Raw genomic sequence first — 18,912 nt, forward strand, 5'->3', positions numbered from 1 at the left:
CTGCCTGCACACACCTATCTTTCTCATTCTTCCACTGTTCAGGGAAATGTTTGAAAGCCCAAATACAAAGAGAACGTCTGGTTTCCCCAGACTATTTTTATGTTCAAAACTCAAACATCAAGCAGGAGATAAATCAAGACAAATAGTTTAGAAAAATGGGCCGTCCCTCCTCTTCTGAGAGTACATAAGGAACTCAGGGGGGACCGTGTTCTAGTAAGGGCGTTGTTCTCATCACCCAGCTGTTTCAGGTGGAGACAGCTCTGAGCGTTGACCTTGGATTCCATGTCCGCCTCAACTACATAATGCTCATGGGTTTCTAGAGACATGTGCTGGTGTTGACATCCTGCCCGGTCTGAGTTTTTCTTTTTTCTTTTCCAAAAGAAGTAGAAATATATAATGCAGAAAATACAGAGATCACCTGCCTAGGGCTCTTACATACCAATATGCACACATGTGACCCAGATTGACATTCTTTTTGTTCTCAATACCGATTAAGATATGGTGACAGACTTCATCACACACACGCACACAGGAACCATGGTGTAAGTATGTTCCCCCTGCAGCTATCCTCATGGGACCTTCACAGAGAGTCACAGCTGGAGGGTTGATGTGTGGTGGAGAGGTTGACTCTGTTTAGGTCAGTTTGGGAGGTTTTTCTGTTCGTCTAGAAGAGAGGCCATGTAAAAACACGTTTGTGCGGGCTCCAGGTTATGTGAGCCAAAGGAAGCCACAGATGGATGGAGACCAAAGCAAGCCCCAGCCCCAGCCGTACCTGTGCAGATGAAGCTGGAGAGGCCTCCGTAGATGACTTCGTCATTGTCGGGCAATATGAACGGACACCTGGTCTGCACCTCCAAACAATATTGCTTGCATGGAATTGTCTTTCTGCAGTTAAACTGTGTGACTTCAAAATACTGGGAGCAGAGCCAGGCTTTGTAGACAATCTGAAAAGAAAGGAGAGAAAAATCAGCGATGTGGAGGGAATGCTACTGCTGCGTCTCTTATTAGGGAAAGGCTCGACTGGGAGAGCATGCTTGTTTTCACACAGGTCAGGAGACAGCTCAGAGGGCGCGTGGTTTATGCACTGGCCGTCTTTACATGGGAATAACGCAGCTATGAGTATCTGCAGTGAGAGCTAACGGTATTGGACACAGTCCCACAAGAGTGAAAAGCATTTAATTGGAAGCACCCTGGATTTGAGCAGAAGCTAACATTTTAAGGATTCCGTGGTATATGAAGTAAAGACGCAATAAGCCCCCTGTTCTCTCTGCCCTGAGCCGAGAAATCCAGTGGCTTCCCCACCTCTCCCACGTCTCATACCTCGCTTGGACACTAGATGGCGCTAAGAGCTTTGCAAGGACGACCCGCAGGGGATGCAGACGCTTGTGAGCCTGCTTTCCCCAACGCACAGAGCAACAACAAAAATATGGGTACTTGCGTTGGTGACTCACATCAACGGCACCAAAAACCTCACCCAAAGCGGAAACACTCAGCACAGATCAGACGTAATATGCTCCACTTGTTTAGAGGACAGAGGGTCCCTTCACCAGGGCCTGACCTTTTTACCCAGTGTGATCTATGTTTGCTAAGTATTTACGTCATTTACTAACACGTGGCTTCATTGATCTCTTTTTGTGTGGTGGCTACTGGAGGGAGTACACATTTGAAAATTCACTTTATTTTTTCTGCCATGAACTAAATCTAAATTTAAACGAAGCAACATAGATCAGTAAAATCCGTGTCCCCCCCCCCCCAGGTCTTTAACAACAGTGGAAGATCCTGTTTGTTTCCAGGGGGTAAATAACACTATTAAGGTAACGTTTCGTGTATTATATTCTACCTTGAAAAACGGATAGTTTAGCATTAACCGTATATCAATGTATCTGCGTGTCAAGTTATGGCCTGTATACGTCTGCTCTTTACCCACAGACAACGGCGTGGCATAGCCTCTCATTCGTCCTTTCCCTTGGCGTTGCTTGCCTGTCTGAGACAGACCCACATTTATTCTGCCTTGAACTTATTTCCAGTTCAGATTTTTGTTTTTGCTTAAAGGAGCCAGTCAGCGAGCAACAGGAGCAGCTTTTCTCACCATCAGACAGAAGGGGGCAGACAGAGGAGCGCCACTTCCTACAGTGAGCTAGCCTCACCCGTGGCCAGCTTCCGTGCCTTTCAGGGCTGTGATGGACCTGAATGTTTGGATATGCCACAGACAACTCCCACTGGAGAAAGGGCATTTGAGACAATGGGGATGTTCTATCGGGAACTCACCAAGGCCAGCTGGCCTGGGTCTGAAAAAGCATGGGATAAATCCGGACTAGCTGAACATAGCGGACAATGAGGAATACTGAGAACTCAAGAACAATCGCAGTGGGGTTTTGATCCTACTGCACGTACTGGCTTTGGGGGAGCCTAGGCAGTTTGGATGCTCACATTTCGGTACCGAAATCAGTCAGAGGAAACCGTGTGAACGAAACAAAACAGCGAGAACAGAGAAGAAATATTTTAGCGTCACTTGAGAGATTAAGGCAGAGGAACAGTTTTTATATAATGAAGGAATTATCTTTTCCCCGTGCAGACATGTTTGTGATAAAGGAGGACATTTGCTAGAATCTTCCAACATCAACCGGGAAAGATGTGCTCAGGGAGAGAAGGCAATTCCGTACTCTTGCAAAAAAAAATGACTTGAAAAATTATAAACAGAACATGCTGGAAAGAATCTGGAGAGAGTACTGGGAAGAGTGGACTCGGGCCTGGGAATACACCACTAAGTGAACTGTCTAACGGACGGGTTCCTGTAACTGTCCCTGATCTCCCAGGGAGCTGCTGTGTGCTGACCATGTGCCCGTGACAATATGCCTGTAGCATGGTTAATACAAACCCAGAGACAGAAATTGGGGTTCAACCTGAAGGTCAGAAAAGCAAAACAACCAGCCACTGGCTCTTACCTCTCTACCTCAGTCCAAAATGACAATTCTGCCTCTAGGAATCTCAGAATGTGACTGTGTCTGAGGGCTGTCTCCTCCCGTCTTTATATTCATCTCCAGTGCTGGGCTTAAAGGCGTGCACCACTACCACCTGGTTTCTATGGAGAATTAGTGTGGCTCCTGGGATTAAAGGTGTGTGCCACCACTGGTCTACACCACGGTCATGTGAAGGTCAACATCAGGTCGTGTTACTCCGTGACTGGCGTTTGGGGGCAGCACCTCTTCCAAGTGGGAATGGATGGTGTAGACCTGAGATCCTTGGTATTCCAGAGTTCAGACCAGCCTGTGCTTTATATTCAAGGCCAACCCAGGTGACTTAGTGTGACTCTATCTCTAAAACACAAATAAACAAAGGAACAAAAAATGAAAACGGGCCAGGGATGTGAGGCCATGCTAAAGGGCTTACTTAGTTGTGTGAGGCCCTGTTACAAAAAAAGCAATCAGAAAAACAGGAGAAAGAAAAGGAAAAGGAAGGAGAGAAAAAGAAGAAACATGCCTCCTCTAGGGTGAGCCTTGGATGTGGAAGTATGTTCCGCACATCTACCGTTGTTCTGCAATATCCTTCTGCCAGGGGCACACACAGCCGCCCCCCACAGTGAAAGACGTAAAGTACGGCAGAGGCTCACAGCATTTATGAGTTTCTGACACAAGCTTCAAACTTTATGAATTGCTGACGTGAATAATGATTTAGCTAATGAGGAAGGAGCCAGAGATGTACCTGGAATTGTCTATTACCCAAATTAACAACCGCCTCCAATTAAGAAGTGTATCTGTCTAGCTCTGACTCTCTAGTGCGCTTGCTCAGTCTCTCTCTCTCTCTCTCTCTCTCTCTCTCTCTCTCTCTCTCTCTCTCTCTTCCACTCTCTCCCTCATCCACCTTCCTATCTTTCCTTCACATGGACATAGATTCAGTTACTCCATTACCCAGGTGCAGAGTCAATTGTAGACATTTTCAACAGACTTTGCTGAATATTTTTAGTATGCCTTTCTACACATTTATGTGTTTTAGAATATTTTCCTTACATAAACACGAATCAGTAAAATGCCCAGAAGACTTACGAGTGTGTTCATTGTAAGACAGGGTAAAACACACGGGCTTCCCAAGTTGGCGGGAGACTGACTGACTGCAGTGTGTCGGTCGGGCGTTTAGGAGACGCCTGGCTTGGCTGAACTGGGATTCTAGTGTCTTACGCTATGAGATAAATCATGTAAATTCTCAGTTCTGTTGCATAAACACGAAAGACGGAGAGCTTGCTTAAATTATAGAAGACGGTTTTAATGAGTTTTATCTAAATGACCATATGAAACAATCCTGCCTCCTCCCTACCCCTCCTTCCCACCCCCACCTCCAAAGACAAGAACCATGTCTGCTGACTCACTGATGGAGTTGTAAAGAGACGGTGGGTGAGGCTCACCCTCTTTCTGAATGAATGACTCAGTGAATGAATGAAACCAGGTCTGTCCCGATGAAGTTGCATGCAAAGGGGTCACGACTTACGCGGGCTAAGTTAGGCCTTCCTATTCTAGGCAGGGAGATCCACTCTTTCTGGCCAGTCTTAGCCTTGTCCTATTTTAATCCGGAAACGGATGGGCTCTGTGTCCTTTGTTGCCCCGCTTTTCAAGGCAACCGAATTAGGCTAAGCAGCAGAGCTCTGGATGAAGTGTGAGGCTGTTGCCTTGCTCAGTGATGACAGTCGTTCACACCGCTCCCCTGTGCCCACAGGTGTGACTCAGCAATTTCTATAACCACCCCCATCGCGCACACATGACCTCAAGTACACATATTCAGATAGTGTTCCGGATTTAGTAAAATACAGTTAATAACTCATTCAGTGTGTCTTAAGTGCTCCATCCACTTTGGGTCACAAAAGGAAGGGGCCACATTCCTGTATTTCTTCATAAATGGTGAAATTCAGAAAACATATGTTTTCAGCAGCTTAAACCCCACAACTGCCCAGAAAATCAGGAAAAAAAATCAGATAGGCATTTAGGTAAAATGGAAGAGAAATTAAGTTATACAAATTAAGATGGATGATTAAGTTGAAAGATAGGACTTTGGAATTCTCCCTAGAATATTTCTGACAATGGGTCTTGGCTGGTTATTTCTTGTTTTCCATTCCCCCTTTCCAATCTCATCTCTGGGAAGTTGGTAAGACATAGACATTTCCTGTTCTCCGAGGGCACAGGACGAGGAGAAAAGGGAGGTGGTGTTCTTCAGAGCTAATGCAGAAAGAGACACCTCTGGTCTTGGACTTGTACTGTAAGCATGCTGAGATGCAGCGCCAGGAAGGCAGGCAGCTCTGCTTCTCCAGCAGAAGCAGAAAATGGAACATTTCTAATGTTCTCTTCTGTCTTATCCAGAACCAGATACCCATCAGATATGCATTTTAATAACAAAAACAACAAAATGTACTGTTGAAGAACCATTATCACCACCGTGGAGTAATTATTGACAACTCTGACAGATGGGAACTGTCGTCCTTGCAAACAAGGGTCCTGGAACACTGCAACAGGAAGCTTTGGAGCTAGGGATTCCAGACGCTTCAGAGATGAAATGTGCTCCCTCAGAAGGACAAGGCTATACCCAGTTTCAGTCTCAAAGTAAATCCCCACACAAACTGCGCCAGACACTGAAATACAACGCCGTTAAATCCAGAAAAGACTTCCACAGCTTGTACAACTTACACCAGAAAATCTGGACAGTTAGCTCTAAGAATCATCTGCTTGCAAAATGAATATTCATACCCACGATAAAGCAGGTCACTGCACAGACGAAGAACGCTCTCAGTTTTGCCTATCAGATGTGTGTTTGCAGCCCAAATTGTTTCAGCTGACCCAGAACCTGACAAACATGTCCATACAATGTGCTAGAATGTAACACTCGCCATTTGTCCTTGCGTTGTACGTTGTGACAGAGTACGTTGTACTCTGTCAGAGTTTTTTAAATAAGCACATTAATAAATTCTATTCAATTACAAATAATATCAAGAGTAACTGTAAACTGGGCACAGATAAAGATCTGTGTCACGGTGCTGACAGTGGTGGGAATTGTTTTAAAATTACAGATCTGAAATGAAAAATGGGCTGACGATCAAAGGAAACTGTAGCAAGAGGGGATTATCCCCATGTAAACAAGGTAACATCCCTAACCAAGGAGGTAATTTTCCTCAAGTTTCTTTACAAAAAAGGATAAAAAAAATGGACAGAATAAGCAAACGTCGATTTCATATTGAAATAAGCAAATTTCAGCAACATATAAACTCAAGTATTAATCAACTGGTAGGGAAGGGGCATTCAAGAACAAAACTGAAATATATATTATTTTTTTTATTTATTTTTAAGATCGTATCCCCCTTATAAACCAGGCTAGCCTTGATCTCTCAATCCTTCCTCAGTCTCCTAGGTATTAAAACTACAGATGTGTCTCAATACTCCTGGCTTTGGGATAGATTTTAAGATACCTATTTAAAATCTACATAAAATTTAATCTTCTTACTTCTAAAGATACTGTGAACACAATTCAAAAATCTACCTTTTCCTTGAATTCTGAATGTGACCCACCTGGATATGACATATTGTCGTTTCTCTCTCTCTCTCTCTCTCTCTCTCTCTCTCTCTCTCTCTCTCTCTCTCCTCCCTCATTTCTCTCTGCACATTTGGACAGATTCTATTCCCATTGTCTTATTGCAATGCCCCTTCTGCCTGTTTTCCTCACACATGAGCTGAAGCAGCAAACAAACAAAACTAACTGCGTGATGCACGCATGAACACTTCCGTTTCTCTGTCGAGGGGGATGCTCTCCTGGGCCACTGGCCTGTCAGTCAAACAATCGCCAGCAGTGATGGCCTGGAGTTTCTGCTGACACGCTGACTAAGCAGCAGAGCATCAGACTGTAGGTGTCACAGGCAGGGAGCTGCTGCAGAGACCCCGAGTGGGAGAGCATGCACGTGACCTTACAATGGGGAGGAATCAGTACTTGTGAAAACTCAGCTTGGTTATATCGCTGTGACTTTAAGAACCTTGTTTTTATTTCAAATCATCCTGAGTCAAAAAAATCTTTCGTATTTTCCAATGTGAGCAAAACAATTGCGCGGTATCTGTTTGTTAGCATGTGTAGCATGAGAGACCATACAAAGCTGAGAAGCCAGAATTCAATTTCCTGGCCAGACATACAGTCTAAAGACATCTGTCACTATTGGATGCTGCATTGTAAAAATGCGCCTTCCCAAGTAACACACAAAGCATTACATCCACCCAACATTATGCGTCTCATGTGGGGCATACGTGATGCGGACTGTATGCGGGCATTCCTGTGACATGTTGTTTCTGATTGATTGTGGCAAAATAGGTGAAAAAACAGAATGGGCTACTCAACAACATTAGAAAATCATAGGAAGCTCTTTAAGGTCACTGCTGACATTTCTGTTTTAGTTGGAGCTCAGATCCCTCTCCCTCTCCCTCTCCTTCCTTCCCACAGAGCATAGATACTGGGTATTTTCAATTAATTGCAGCTCCAATGTAATATTTTTCTCAGTTTCTCTTTCACAAAAGATAACAAAGCCATCTTGGTTATGCAAGTGGTACTGATGCCCTTCAGACTTGCTATGATTGGTTGAGTCTTGCGCCACCGCTGACACCTGTTCTTCTTTGATAATGGGAATGTGGAACCATATTTCCAGCCTGCCAGCTATTTTGTTTATAATGCTTTCAGACGTCTATGGAGCCTTCCATGACCTATGTGCCTTGATCTTCATGTAGCTATGAGTGGGCTTGAATGCCACAAGCTGCCGGCACCTAAGGAACAATGTGTGTGAGTCCTACAGAGCATGCCTGGAAAAACAATGCTTGTAGAAATGATTCTAACAACACAGTGATGATCTCCTGTGATTTTAGATCATCTGAGCGAAGTATCTTGATAATATCAGTGTTATAATTTCAGACCCGTGTTTTTCTGAAATACCACGTCTTCAACTCCAGGCGGCGCAGGACTGGTGATTTTCTGGTCTTGATACACAATAAAGTAGGCACTTGGAAAAGCTACCACCATTCACCCCGGTGCACGCTACTTCCTATATGGTAAGACTGACAGCGAAATGGAAAAGAAAGCATGCTGAAGAGACAGCTCCTTCAAGGGAGGAAGCCGCAGCATTTATTACCTGAATATATCACAGGAGCCATCTACATTCCTGCAAAAGTGAGCTATAATCAAGTTTAACAAGATTCTGCTGATGTTACGTGTTGGCAAAGCCCCATATATCAAAGTAGAAGCTCTTCTTTGTGTGTGGTACTTCACAGTATAACTAATGAAATCAGTCCTCTTGATTAACTTATTCATTTCAGCAACGTATATGGAGTCTATGCCACAAGAAGAATATAAGTCAGGTATGTCAGCTAATAGATTGCACCACCTATTGATTATAGCTGAATATAAGTCTATCAGTAAATTGAGAGAAACTGTAACCATGCGGGTTGGTCTCAATAAGGGGTAGCGACAGCTACCACCTAATACAACCTATTTGGAAAACAAACTAAAAACATACTAAAAGGAGTATTTGAGTCTGCGGTTATGTATGTGGTTCCAACCATTTCTCAGAGATGACCTCCTCTAGCTCAGCAACACGAGACTGCCAAACATCTCTGTGTGTCAGAGGTAGAAAGCTTAGGTCTTAAGCTTAGGTAGGGGAGTAAGAGAGAGGAAGGAAGTCTTGCTACACAGCAGACAGAGCCTGGGGAGCTCCATGCTAAGCTTTTCTCATGCCACGGTCCATGAAGTGTGCTCTCTGGTCAAAAACATTCCTTCAGAAGCAAGCTGAAGGGACTGGTGAGGATGCTAAGTTGTTGATGCCCTTGCTTGCATACCAAGCCCGCCCCACCCGATTCCAGATATTAAGGTTGACCCTGAAAACTGATTATCTTCTCTGGCTTCATAGAAGCCATATTTCCGGATGGTTGTGTAGAATTCCCTATTATTGCTTTGCCTTGGGCTTCCAGTAGAATATTATCGGAACCAAAAAGGGCTCAGATAAAAATACAGGCCATGCTGTAGACACGCACACATTAAGATTTTTGTAATTATAACAGGCCTAAGTGAGCCTGTTTATTCTGAATTTCATTTAAGACATTTAAGTGAGGGAATACCTTGTCTGCTGATGTAAAATCAACACCAGTCATGCTGACGGGAGAGGGAGGCCCACACCTAGGGAGAAGCGCTTTGGGGAAGGCACTGTCTCCTGAGCCCTGCGGAGTTTTCACGATGTCGGTCTGTGATGAGAGAGAATTCTAGAACCCGTCTCACCCTGGGGGAGGCACAGCACCTGCGGTATAATTAGGTACTCAAGATCTGTGTATCCTTCAAAGTGCTCTGTACAACTGCTATTGTGCATCGGGGGACGCCTTTGGCTCAGCTGCTAACCTTTTCAGAGCGGAGTTCAAGAGTGCAAGCGAGGTGTCCACCGGCGGTGCCAAGTGGATAAGGGATATGAAGAAGAGCTTGTTTACCGAGAGAAGGCTGCACGCCGTGCCCACGGCCCAGTCATCGGCTCATCCCCGGTGCTAAATCAATTCCCCTCTCCACACCCCGGCTCAGAGCAGGGGCCATTAAGAAGCTGGCTAAGTGCTTAATTGGGTTCTGAAGGAGGTTTCTCCATTAACATTAATTAAGGTCTCTCTGGGTACAAGAAAGCTCATCCACCAGGTAGGGTTTCTGGGTTCATGTCTCTGCCCATTGCTGTCTCTGCAAAACTATGGCTTTTTTGTTTTTGTTTTTTGCCTAGATTCCAAAGGAAGCTTCCAGCGCCTGCAAGGATCAAGGATAAAGGAACTCCTTGCTCCTGAATCAAAGTCTTGGCAAATGGCCGCAAAGCTGTCCTTTCTCATCTCCGTTTGCCCTTGAGAAGAAATGATGGAGCTGTTGAGAAACAATGTGTTGGCTGCCGCCAAATGCCGGAGGTGCCTCTTATGGGGGCACCGCCGTCTATGCTCATACATGCACTTCTGAGTATATTAATCTTATTAAATGAAATCAAATGACATTCCTGATATTCAACCCTTTTTGACTAAAAAAAAATGGAAAGTTCATATGATTCAATATAACTCAATATAATTCAAGAAATTCTCATTTTTAAATGGAAAATTAAAATGTAATCTCCTTAGAAAATATGAGGAGTGTTTTTTCCTTGCTCCTTCTTTCTGCAGGCCCTCAAACTCTAAAAGCAACTCTACATGCACAGGAGTAAGACATGTAATATAAGTTCACCCATTTTATCTCTGTGAACCTGTCAGAGCAAAATGTGCAAGTCTTTTGTGTATGGGAACACACGATGATTCTGACATTGTGTTTGCCCATATGCGTCTTCGTCATCTTTTATGACTTTCAACATATGTAAAGCAGTAGCATTATGTAGAAAAATTACAAAATTCAAGATAATAAATATTTATTGCTTCTCGAGAAAAACTGGCGAGGGAGGAATACAAAGAAGATATGACCAAGAAAATAGGGAGAGTACCCAAGGAAGAAACAGACAGAGAGGGAGAGGGAGAGGGAGGGAGAAGGAGAGGGAGGGAGAGGGAAGAGAGAGCAAGCCTGAAGTCTCCCTGCACTTCCTAATGCAGACACGGGGAGTGCAGCAATAGCTGTGGAGAACCAGACCCAGAGCCTCATAGGGAAGCTCGGAGAGCATTGATTTTTGACAAAAAAAAAGTTGACGATGTAAGTTTTATAAATGATTTTTCTCTGTTGGGGCAAATAGGGAGAATGGAAGATAGAACACATGGTCTAAAAAACTGCCTGCCTGCTAGACAAGACACATGTATCTTTCAATAAAAACCTACACATTCCTCAGTTCTTACCATATTTGAGTCATTCCCAATTTCCTTTTATTGTTATTTAAAAAAATTACACGGGAAACGTACTGCAAAGCCAAACAGCCACCAGGTGGTGGCACTGTTAAGGATTCACCTAAATGACGCTGTCTCCCCTGTCCTCCAAGCCCCCACTAGACTCCCTTTGCTGTGATAAATGAGAAAATTTGAAGTTGCTTTCTTATCGGACTAGAACTAATAAGACATGGCTCAACATGGGAAATGCCACTAGACCAAGCCATGCTCCATGTGATTTAGCTCCTGTGTCTTGTCGTCTCTAAGCCCACACCTGGTGTTCACTGAGGCCCCTTCCCAAGGCTTCTGACTGCAATAAGCAAAAGGCAAGAAATCTAGCTCTGCTCCCCTGGAAGAAGGCTTGATTGTTTTCTGGGATTTTGAGGATCAGGTTAGTGTATTTGAAACTAAGAACCTGAAGACATGATGTCCCAGGGTGGAACCTGAAAGGTCCAGATGGTCCTCAGGACCTGTGAGATCCCACCCCAGGGGTGGCTGGACAGCATCCTCACCAGCTTCCATTGGGTTTTACCTCACGAAACAGTCTAAGGCTTTTAAGTACTTCTAAATTTTCATTTTCTAATAGACGTTGGGATAGCTGGATATCACAGAAATGTGTTAAAACTATAAGAAAAGTTAGGTCCTCTCATGATAAACAAACCCCAATTAAGCCTAAATTTAAACTCTTAGAAAGTCTGGGGAGTGTGGACACCTGACCTGCGTGTCAGTCCCCTCTGCAGTCACTATGACGTAAGCATCGCGAAACAAAGCCAAGGTAAGAAAGGGCAAGCCGCTTGGCTCACTCCTGCCATGGGTCCTGGCACGGCATTGGCTTTAGAGCACTCGGGCCAGGCAGCTCAAAGCCAGGGACATATGGAGCTAATCTGTGAGGCTGCGAGGAACGCTTGTTTCTGGGAGTTGCAAGCCCAGTCCCCAGAGCCTGTTTTGGAGGACACAGAAAGTCCAAGATATCTCAAATACGAAGAGCAGGGGAGTAAAAACGTGGTCCCGGAGGGTTTTGCTGGTTCTAAGCTTCTAGGTTCTTTCACCCAGAACAACCTTGTCTCCTCGTGAATCCTCACACCAGATCCTTTAGTATGTACGCATGGAATTTATTTTATTTTTTATTTTTAGACAGGGTTTCTCTGTATCCTGGTTGTCCTGGAACTCACTGAGATCCACCTGGTTTCCGCACAGGAAACTGTATATTTTGATCCAAGCATTTAGGAATTGGCAGAAAGCAAGTGAAATAGTTAAATTGACAGGGAATTACTTTTATTCTGATTTTTTAAAATATTTATTTATTTATTTATTATGTATAGAATATTCTTTCTGTGTGTAATGCCTGAAGGCCAGAAGAGGGCATCAGACCTCATTACAGATGGTTGTGAGCCACCATGTGGTTGCTGGGAATTGAACTCAGGACCTTTGGAAGAGCAGGCAATCCTCTTAACCGCTGAGCCATCTCTCCAGCCCTTATTCTGATTTTTGAATGAGGACCCCAGGAAAAGCAGTGCTATTTCCTGGGGTCATCATTTCTCTAGCATGAAGATTACACAAGCCAACAAGAATATGGGAACCCAGAAACAGAAGAAGGTAGAGCATGCCTTGGGCAACAGAGCCCAGACAAGACTCTGCCACATGCTTTAGCCCGCATTTTACTTGTGGACAGCAACATAAGACTGTAAATGGGAAGGAAAGGGAATTTGAGATTTGCTATATGAGCTACGAACTAATTACTTCAATAAAAAGTACATAGGTATCGTATTCTACAGAGTGGGCCCACTGATTCCCAGTCTTTTAATTTTAATCCCCACAAAATCTTGAGTCAAATACTTTTCGGGTACCAAAATAGAACTCTGAGGTGGAAACACCCTCACAGATCATTACCGCTAAGATTTGGGGGAACGAGGATGACAAAAATATATGTAAGCAGTTTGCTTACAGAGTTCCAAAGGTTTATTTCTGTCTGGCTGTGCTCCTGTTACATAAGCAGATCTTAGGCAGGAAGAACAGAAGCAGGATCGATAGCAGCTAAATTGAATTCAGTGCCGGCACAGCTACGGTTTCCACCCAAGGCCATGGAGCAGGAGGGAGATGGAAGGCGGGGCTGCTTAGGAAACAGACGGAGGGCTCATTATTCCCAACTCTAATTACCAAGTAACAAAATCAGCGATAATTTTACCCTCTTGTATTAAAAATAATACTATTATTGAAATGGAAATACAGAATCAGACTTAATTTGGGGAACTGTTTTTCTCTCGTATCTTCCACCCGGTGCAAACCCTGAGCCCTTTGTCTATTTTCTTCTCTAAAATCTTTGTCTAAAAATTGACATTTAAGAGTGCACATAATTCTTAAAGACAGAGGAAATTCAGAAGACAAAAAATTTTAAAATACAGCATTTAGCCAAGTGTTCATAACTAAGAGCACACAGTAAACCTGCAAAATAGACGCGTGAAACTTAGCCAGTTCACACCATGTTGGAACTCCTATTAGTTCTCAGACAGAATGAGAAAGTGGGCACTCACTGGGTCCCCAGTCTGAGAAACTGGAACAGAACACACAGATTACATAATCACGTTACTGGCTTTTACCACACGGACTTATGTTACTGCCTAGCTCTTATTATATTATTACATGAATAATCACATTATTAAACAAATTATACAAGAAATGGAAAAGCAATAGGAAGGAAGTTGCATATTGTTGAAAAATCCTTACTTTCCTTCCAGCTTTCAGAGTTTCAAATGGGAAATTAAAAGTAGAGGCCACGCTGTGTCTTAAATGGAGGCAGAACAGGGAAGGGGGAGGTTCTGTCTGTCCTTCTGTTTTTAAGAGTGATAGATTGACATTTTCTTCCACTTACTGCGCTGACCTCAAAGGTTGAGTTAGAGCTTTGGCAAGCCCCCTTCCCAAGGCAGGGCCCTAGACTGTCTGTATGGTCAGGGGCAAACAGCAGGTCCCCAGAGTCTGAGAGAAATAGCGACCTGATTATCCGTTCACAAGGTGGCATGTGCCCTTGAGGTGGCAGGATTTTGTGTTCTCTGCTTTAATGAGGATGCTGTTTTTATAAACATCAAAGACAAGCTGGACAGCCAGCCCCAGTAGGCAGGATGCGAGGTTCTGCACAGCCTGGCCATCCACTGGTCCTGTACTGAGCCACACACAGGGTCAGGTGCAAAGGAGAATACAAGTCACTGTCCTTGACTAAGAGTCACAGGGCTGTGTCAACAGCCGCTGTAAGTGGCTTTCCACGGGGTTTGACGTAAACTGAGCAGGAAAGGCCATGCTGAGCTCCTTGGTTCTTGACGAGCTGTTTCCAGAGAACCGGCCTCTGACTTCACTATTTTTGATAATTACAGTTTGACTGATTGACAGTCAGAATCCATTACTTGGATTTCAGACAGGCAAGCTGACATGGAAATCCATGTGCTATGCTTGTTTGAATGCTAACAAGATCTGTTAAGGTTTCCATACCCTCTTCATCTCCTCTTCCCTGCCAACAATTCCCATTGCAAATTCATTCCCGCTTAGCCCTTCCTCTCACAGTGCAGGCCTGAGAAAACCCACCACATCTGCCTTTTGGTTCTTAGAGTCTTACAGTGTAGCTGTGCTGATTAGTTTAACTGACCAATGGACTAAGCCACTAGTTATTACATAACTTATCAGAACTCCCTATAGAGATCAGTAAAACAAGAAATGTCTGTTGTCAGGATGCTTTCTGCTTGCTAGCCATTGTTTCCTGGAACTCGGGTGATTAGCTTCATTAATTATTTTGTTAACACATTCGCCCAATCTCCTGCTCCTGAACAAGATAATTCAGGGCTGCAAACACCAACTTCTGTTTCAAGACGGAATGCATACCACATCGTGTAATGCTTATTTTTGTGATGCAGGGAAACATATGCATGAGTTCATCCAATCAAATGGTTCCACAAAACGATGACGATTACGTATGCGCAGAGTCGTTCAGAACCAGGCACAGAGCTTTTGAGTTATCGAGTGCAGATTTGGTTGACGAAAGGCAAGGACTCCTTGTAACGGTTTCTGTGTTTTGGAGTCATCTTTAGGAACTTCCTTTGCTACAGTGGAAGATGACATCACCTTCTAAAGAAAATACGCAAAAAGAAAATCTTGGGGTCCAAAGGGCTTGCTCCTGGTCATTGTCCTTTAAAGTTGCCTGGGTACAGTTTGTAGTGGGTCGGTGGCCACCTGCTAGCACTCTGTCCCTTTCCTGGGCAGGACAGCAAGGAAACAGAGTGTAAGTCCCCACCACCTGATGAGAGCCACTCTCCCTCTGCGCAGGTCACAGTGCTCTGGCATGGGGAGAAGAGATGTTAGTGGGGACTGGAGGCTGGGTGCCATGCAGGCTTTCCTGTACTGTGAACAGTGAGGTCTTTGCTCTCCTGAGGGTTAGGTTTAAATTGCTCCAGGGAGATGCCCTGGCCAAAAGCCAGTCTTTTTGACATCTTTGAAGGCCCTTGGGGGTAAAAGGTTCACAGCAACATGCTTTCCTTCCTTGACAGAAATAGCAGGCATTCTGGAAAAATGCCTCCATTTTGAAGGTTAGAACCCAGGCTTGAAGAGGAGTGTTTCTCATCAGTGCACATCAAACGAGCAGGCCAACTCTGCTTAGCTTAGCCATGTCTGACCAGACAATTATATTCCAGTGACAAAACAATATACAAATATACCTTATATTTCTCTTCCCTGTTATTTTTCTCCTTTTTGCTTTTATGCAGGTCATTATTAGAGCAAAACTCCAAGTATAGACGCGATGAGGAACTTTTAGTATCAAGCTAACTCTTTCTCAATGACAGAAGTTTAGGCATTCAATTAGGTGGCTGGAGGCAGAACTGAATAGAACTGAATAAAAAAAAAAAGCTTAGCTCTGTGGCTAATAAGTCTAAAATATACCTTCAGGATAAGGATGCTAACCAACTAAGCCTGAAGGAAAATAGAAACATCTTACAAGGGCTTCTCAACTGTATTGTAATTACCTCAATTCCACCCTGAAGAGACACACACAAGAGGAAATCTCAGGAACTCTATGAACTGTAGATAGTCTGAGAGCTGTCAAACTCTATACCAGACAGATAAGTAGGTGATGAGGTGCATGGGTGTGTAAATTCATGTCCCCAACTACAAACTGTGAAACACAGGTTTATTATCTCAAATCTAGAGGGTTGTGGAAGGGGTGGATTAACGGCACAAGAAAAGGCTCATTTTTCAGAATGTTCTGGACTGTGTTCAAGAGAGTGTCTACATGTCAGGTAGATGTTCCTTGTTTGCTAAGATCACAGTTATGAAACATGGAGCCAGCATAGCACATCATAATATATTCAGGGTGTGATGTCACTACTGGCTGCCATGTGACATGTGACCGTCACGTAACTCCCAAGTGCTCCCTCTTCCTAAGGACAATTGAAGGGTCTGACCACAGGAATTGGGAGCAAAGGAGCCTTCTAGCCAGAGAGCAACTTTCTGCAGTTAAAAACATAGCAAGGCATTTTCAGGAGAACCAGGTGACAACCAGAGGTTTGCTGATAACACCTCTTGTTTGGTGGAAATGGCCTATGATTTCCCCTAAGAAATGCAGGCTTTCTTCCACATTTAAATAGGAATCACAGAAAAAATACAGCATGCTAGGAAAGGGGGGGACCTTATTCAGAGATATTTTAGTGAGATGACTTGAACAGCTGTGTGGGGGATGGACTTTAATGCTGCACGATTATGGAGAGAGAAATAACACGCCTTGTTCCCACAGAAAGAGATGAAGGCCTGCAGGAGGCTGGAGGTGGTGGGGATGGGGAGAGATAGGGGGGATGAAAATTTGCATAAGGTAAATAAACACAGGAAAAGGGACTGATTGGCTGCTGAAGGAAAAAAAGAAAAATGGAGGGTGTTACCTAGAACACTTCCCAGGGTTGGCAGAGCTAAAAACTGAGTGCCTTAAAAATAAAAGGAGTTAAAAATAAAATAAAATAAAATAAAATAAAATAAAATAAAAGGAGTTCACTCTCTGGGTTCTTGAAGCAGACCCAGAGCCAATGTGCCAGTTTGGACACACTGTGTTGAGCAGGAGAGACTTCCCTGGCCTCTGCCTGTGACACTCAGGTTGCAGCTCTGTCCTCCAATCAGAGGCCTTCTCTGCGTGTCTCTGCCTCCATTGGCTCTTTTCCTTGTAAACGCACCAGTCGTCAGGATTATATCCACCCTAGGCACCACCCTGATTTGATTACAAGTTCCAAGATCCTGTGCCCAAACAAGATCGCCTCACAGACTCCGAGGATGTGGGCTGAAGTGGATCTTTTGGGAAACACACACTTCAACAAATTCCTAATTTGAATAGATCAGTGTGACGTTTATTATAAGAAAACACTTGCAACTCGGGATGAGAAAGGCCCCAACAGTGGTACCAGCTGAGGGCCATATGTCCACACATAGAAGCCCCCGTGGGACACTTTGCAATTACACCACAACAGATTCTTCTACTTCCTCAGACCTTTCTGCTTATGACTGGCAGAAGTCTCGTTTTCCCCCATGGGCTCTGTGGGCTCTGGGTTCATATGTGCATCTCAACCCCCCTTCCTTTCCCACCTGCCCACATTGCCTTGTTCGTTACTTCATTATATTATGTATATATTAGTATATTATAGTCATTTCATATACTAACTGTTGCAGTGGGCCCTTTAGATGATCAGCTATTAAAACCACTAGTCAAATTTATTCAATTAGTATAATCTATTATAAAGTCAGAATGAAGTTTGTGGGTTTTAATGGTTCAGGCAAGGAATAGAGACATTTCTTACAGAAATAGCTTGAAGATTCGTTTCTGAGTGATGGTTTGTTAGGAACCAGGGCAGAAAAGACATAGAAGAATTTAATTTTTGCAGAGAAACAAAAGGATAGAAATAGGCTTCTACCTTGATGCTGAAAAACAAAACATAAACAATCGGGGATTTCAGCGTATTTTAATGATGCCAACCTGACTTCCTCAGTTGAGTTAGATTCTAAGTCTCTGCTTTGAGTCTGTTTTTCCTCCATACAGCTATGGTTATTTTTCTAAAACTGTTTCCGTTGTTGACACTCCTGTGTGGGGCCCAGACGTACAAGCAACCACAGCGGGGAGAGCTGCACCGTCACACAAGAGCCAGGTCAGAAATCTGGGTTTCTGTCGGCAGGCTGTGGGTTTTGACATCTATCCCTTCACTATTAAAGGCATTGCTTCACCTGTTTGGACTTCGCTGCTCCAAACACAAACTCAGTATTTCCCCTGCTGCCTCGGCAGTAGGCAGCCTTCCTCCTCCGATGCTCTGATGACTGAAGGGTACCTTAGTCAAATGCCTGGTAAAACCCACAGGAACAGCCAACATCTTTGAAAAGACAGGAAGGCCAGATGACTTGCATAAGCCCACACTATCTCCACCGATCAACACAGTTCTTTAACAGAGCGCGGTACGAAAGAGAAGACCCTGGAAGACTTAGGTGATTCTTTGGAGTTTTTTGTAAAGACATTAACAGCAGTAATCAGAAATATCTTGAGTCCCACACGGCCACTGTGAGTTAGGTAACTGCAAACGTGTTGTGTGCTCAGCCTTCTGTGCCTCAGTTTATCCCACATAGAAAAATAAAATTGGACACTGGTGGTGTGGAGCCCATTGTGGTTGTGAAGACATCCTTGTGAATACAGGCCATGTTCTCACAACAGTACTTGAGACACGCTAGGTGTCTGTGCTCTGGGGGCTCTGAAAGCAACCCTCCATTCACACTGTCATTTTCCCCTCTAAAGATCATGGTGAATGGCCAACAGGGATTTGGTGAAGAGGTTCTCCTCCTCCTGGGAGACACATCAGACTTGGAAGCCTTCCCAGCTGGCAAGCAGCAAAGTCCATGGGGAGAGGAGCACCTTGGTTCTGGGAGGGAAGGGCTTGCTGGTGTTAGAAGGTGAGAATTATTTTCCTGTTAGCTCCTTCCCAGTGTGAAAAGTAGCAACCACAGTTCTCCAAATTTTCACCCCTTCATTTGAACAAAACATGAATATGACGTG

General features: G+C 44.1%; 1 protein-coding gene across 2 annotated transcripts in view; it reads right to left on the bottom strand.

Annotated features, from left to right (window-relative positions):
- Positions 1–18,912, bottom strand: part of Nalf1 (NALCN channel auxiliary factor 1) — a 454,783-nt gene that overhangs the window by 25,513 nt on the left and 410,358 nt on the right. For both annotated transcript variants that reach the window (XM_075986125.1, XM_075986126.1), the window contains exon 2: positions 773–944. In XM_075986125.1, the coding sequence (XP_075842240.1) occupies positions 773–944 (172 nt within the window). The remainder of the gene's footprint in view (positions 1–772; positions 945–18,912) is intronic.

The sequence above is a fragment of the Microtus pennsylvanicus genome, chromosome 9, assembly GCF_037038515.1.
Source record: "Microtus pennsylvanicus isolate mMicPen1 chromosome 9, mMicPen1.hap1, whole genome shotgun sequence".
NCBI lineage: Eukaryota > Metazoa > Chordata > Mammalia > Rodentia > Cricetidae > Microtus > Microtus pennsylvanicus.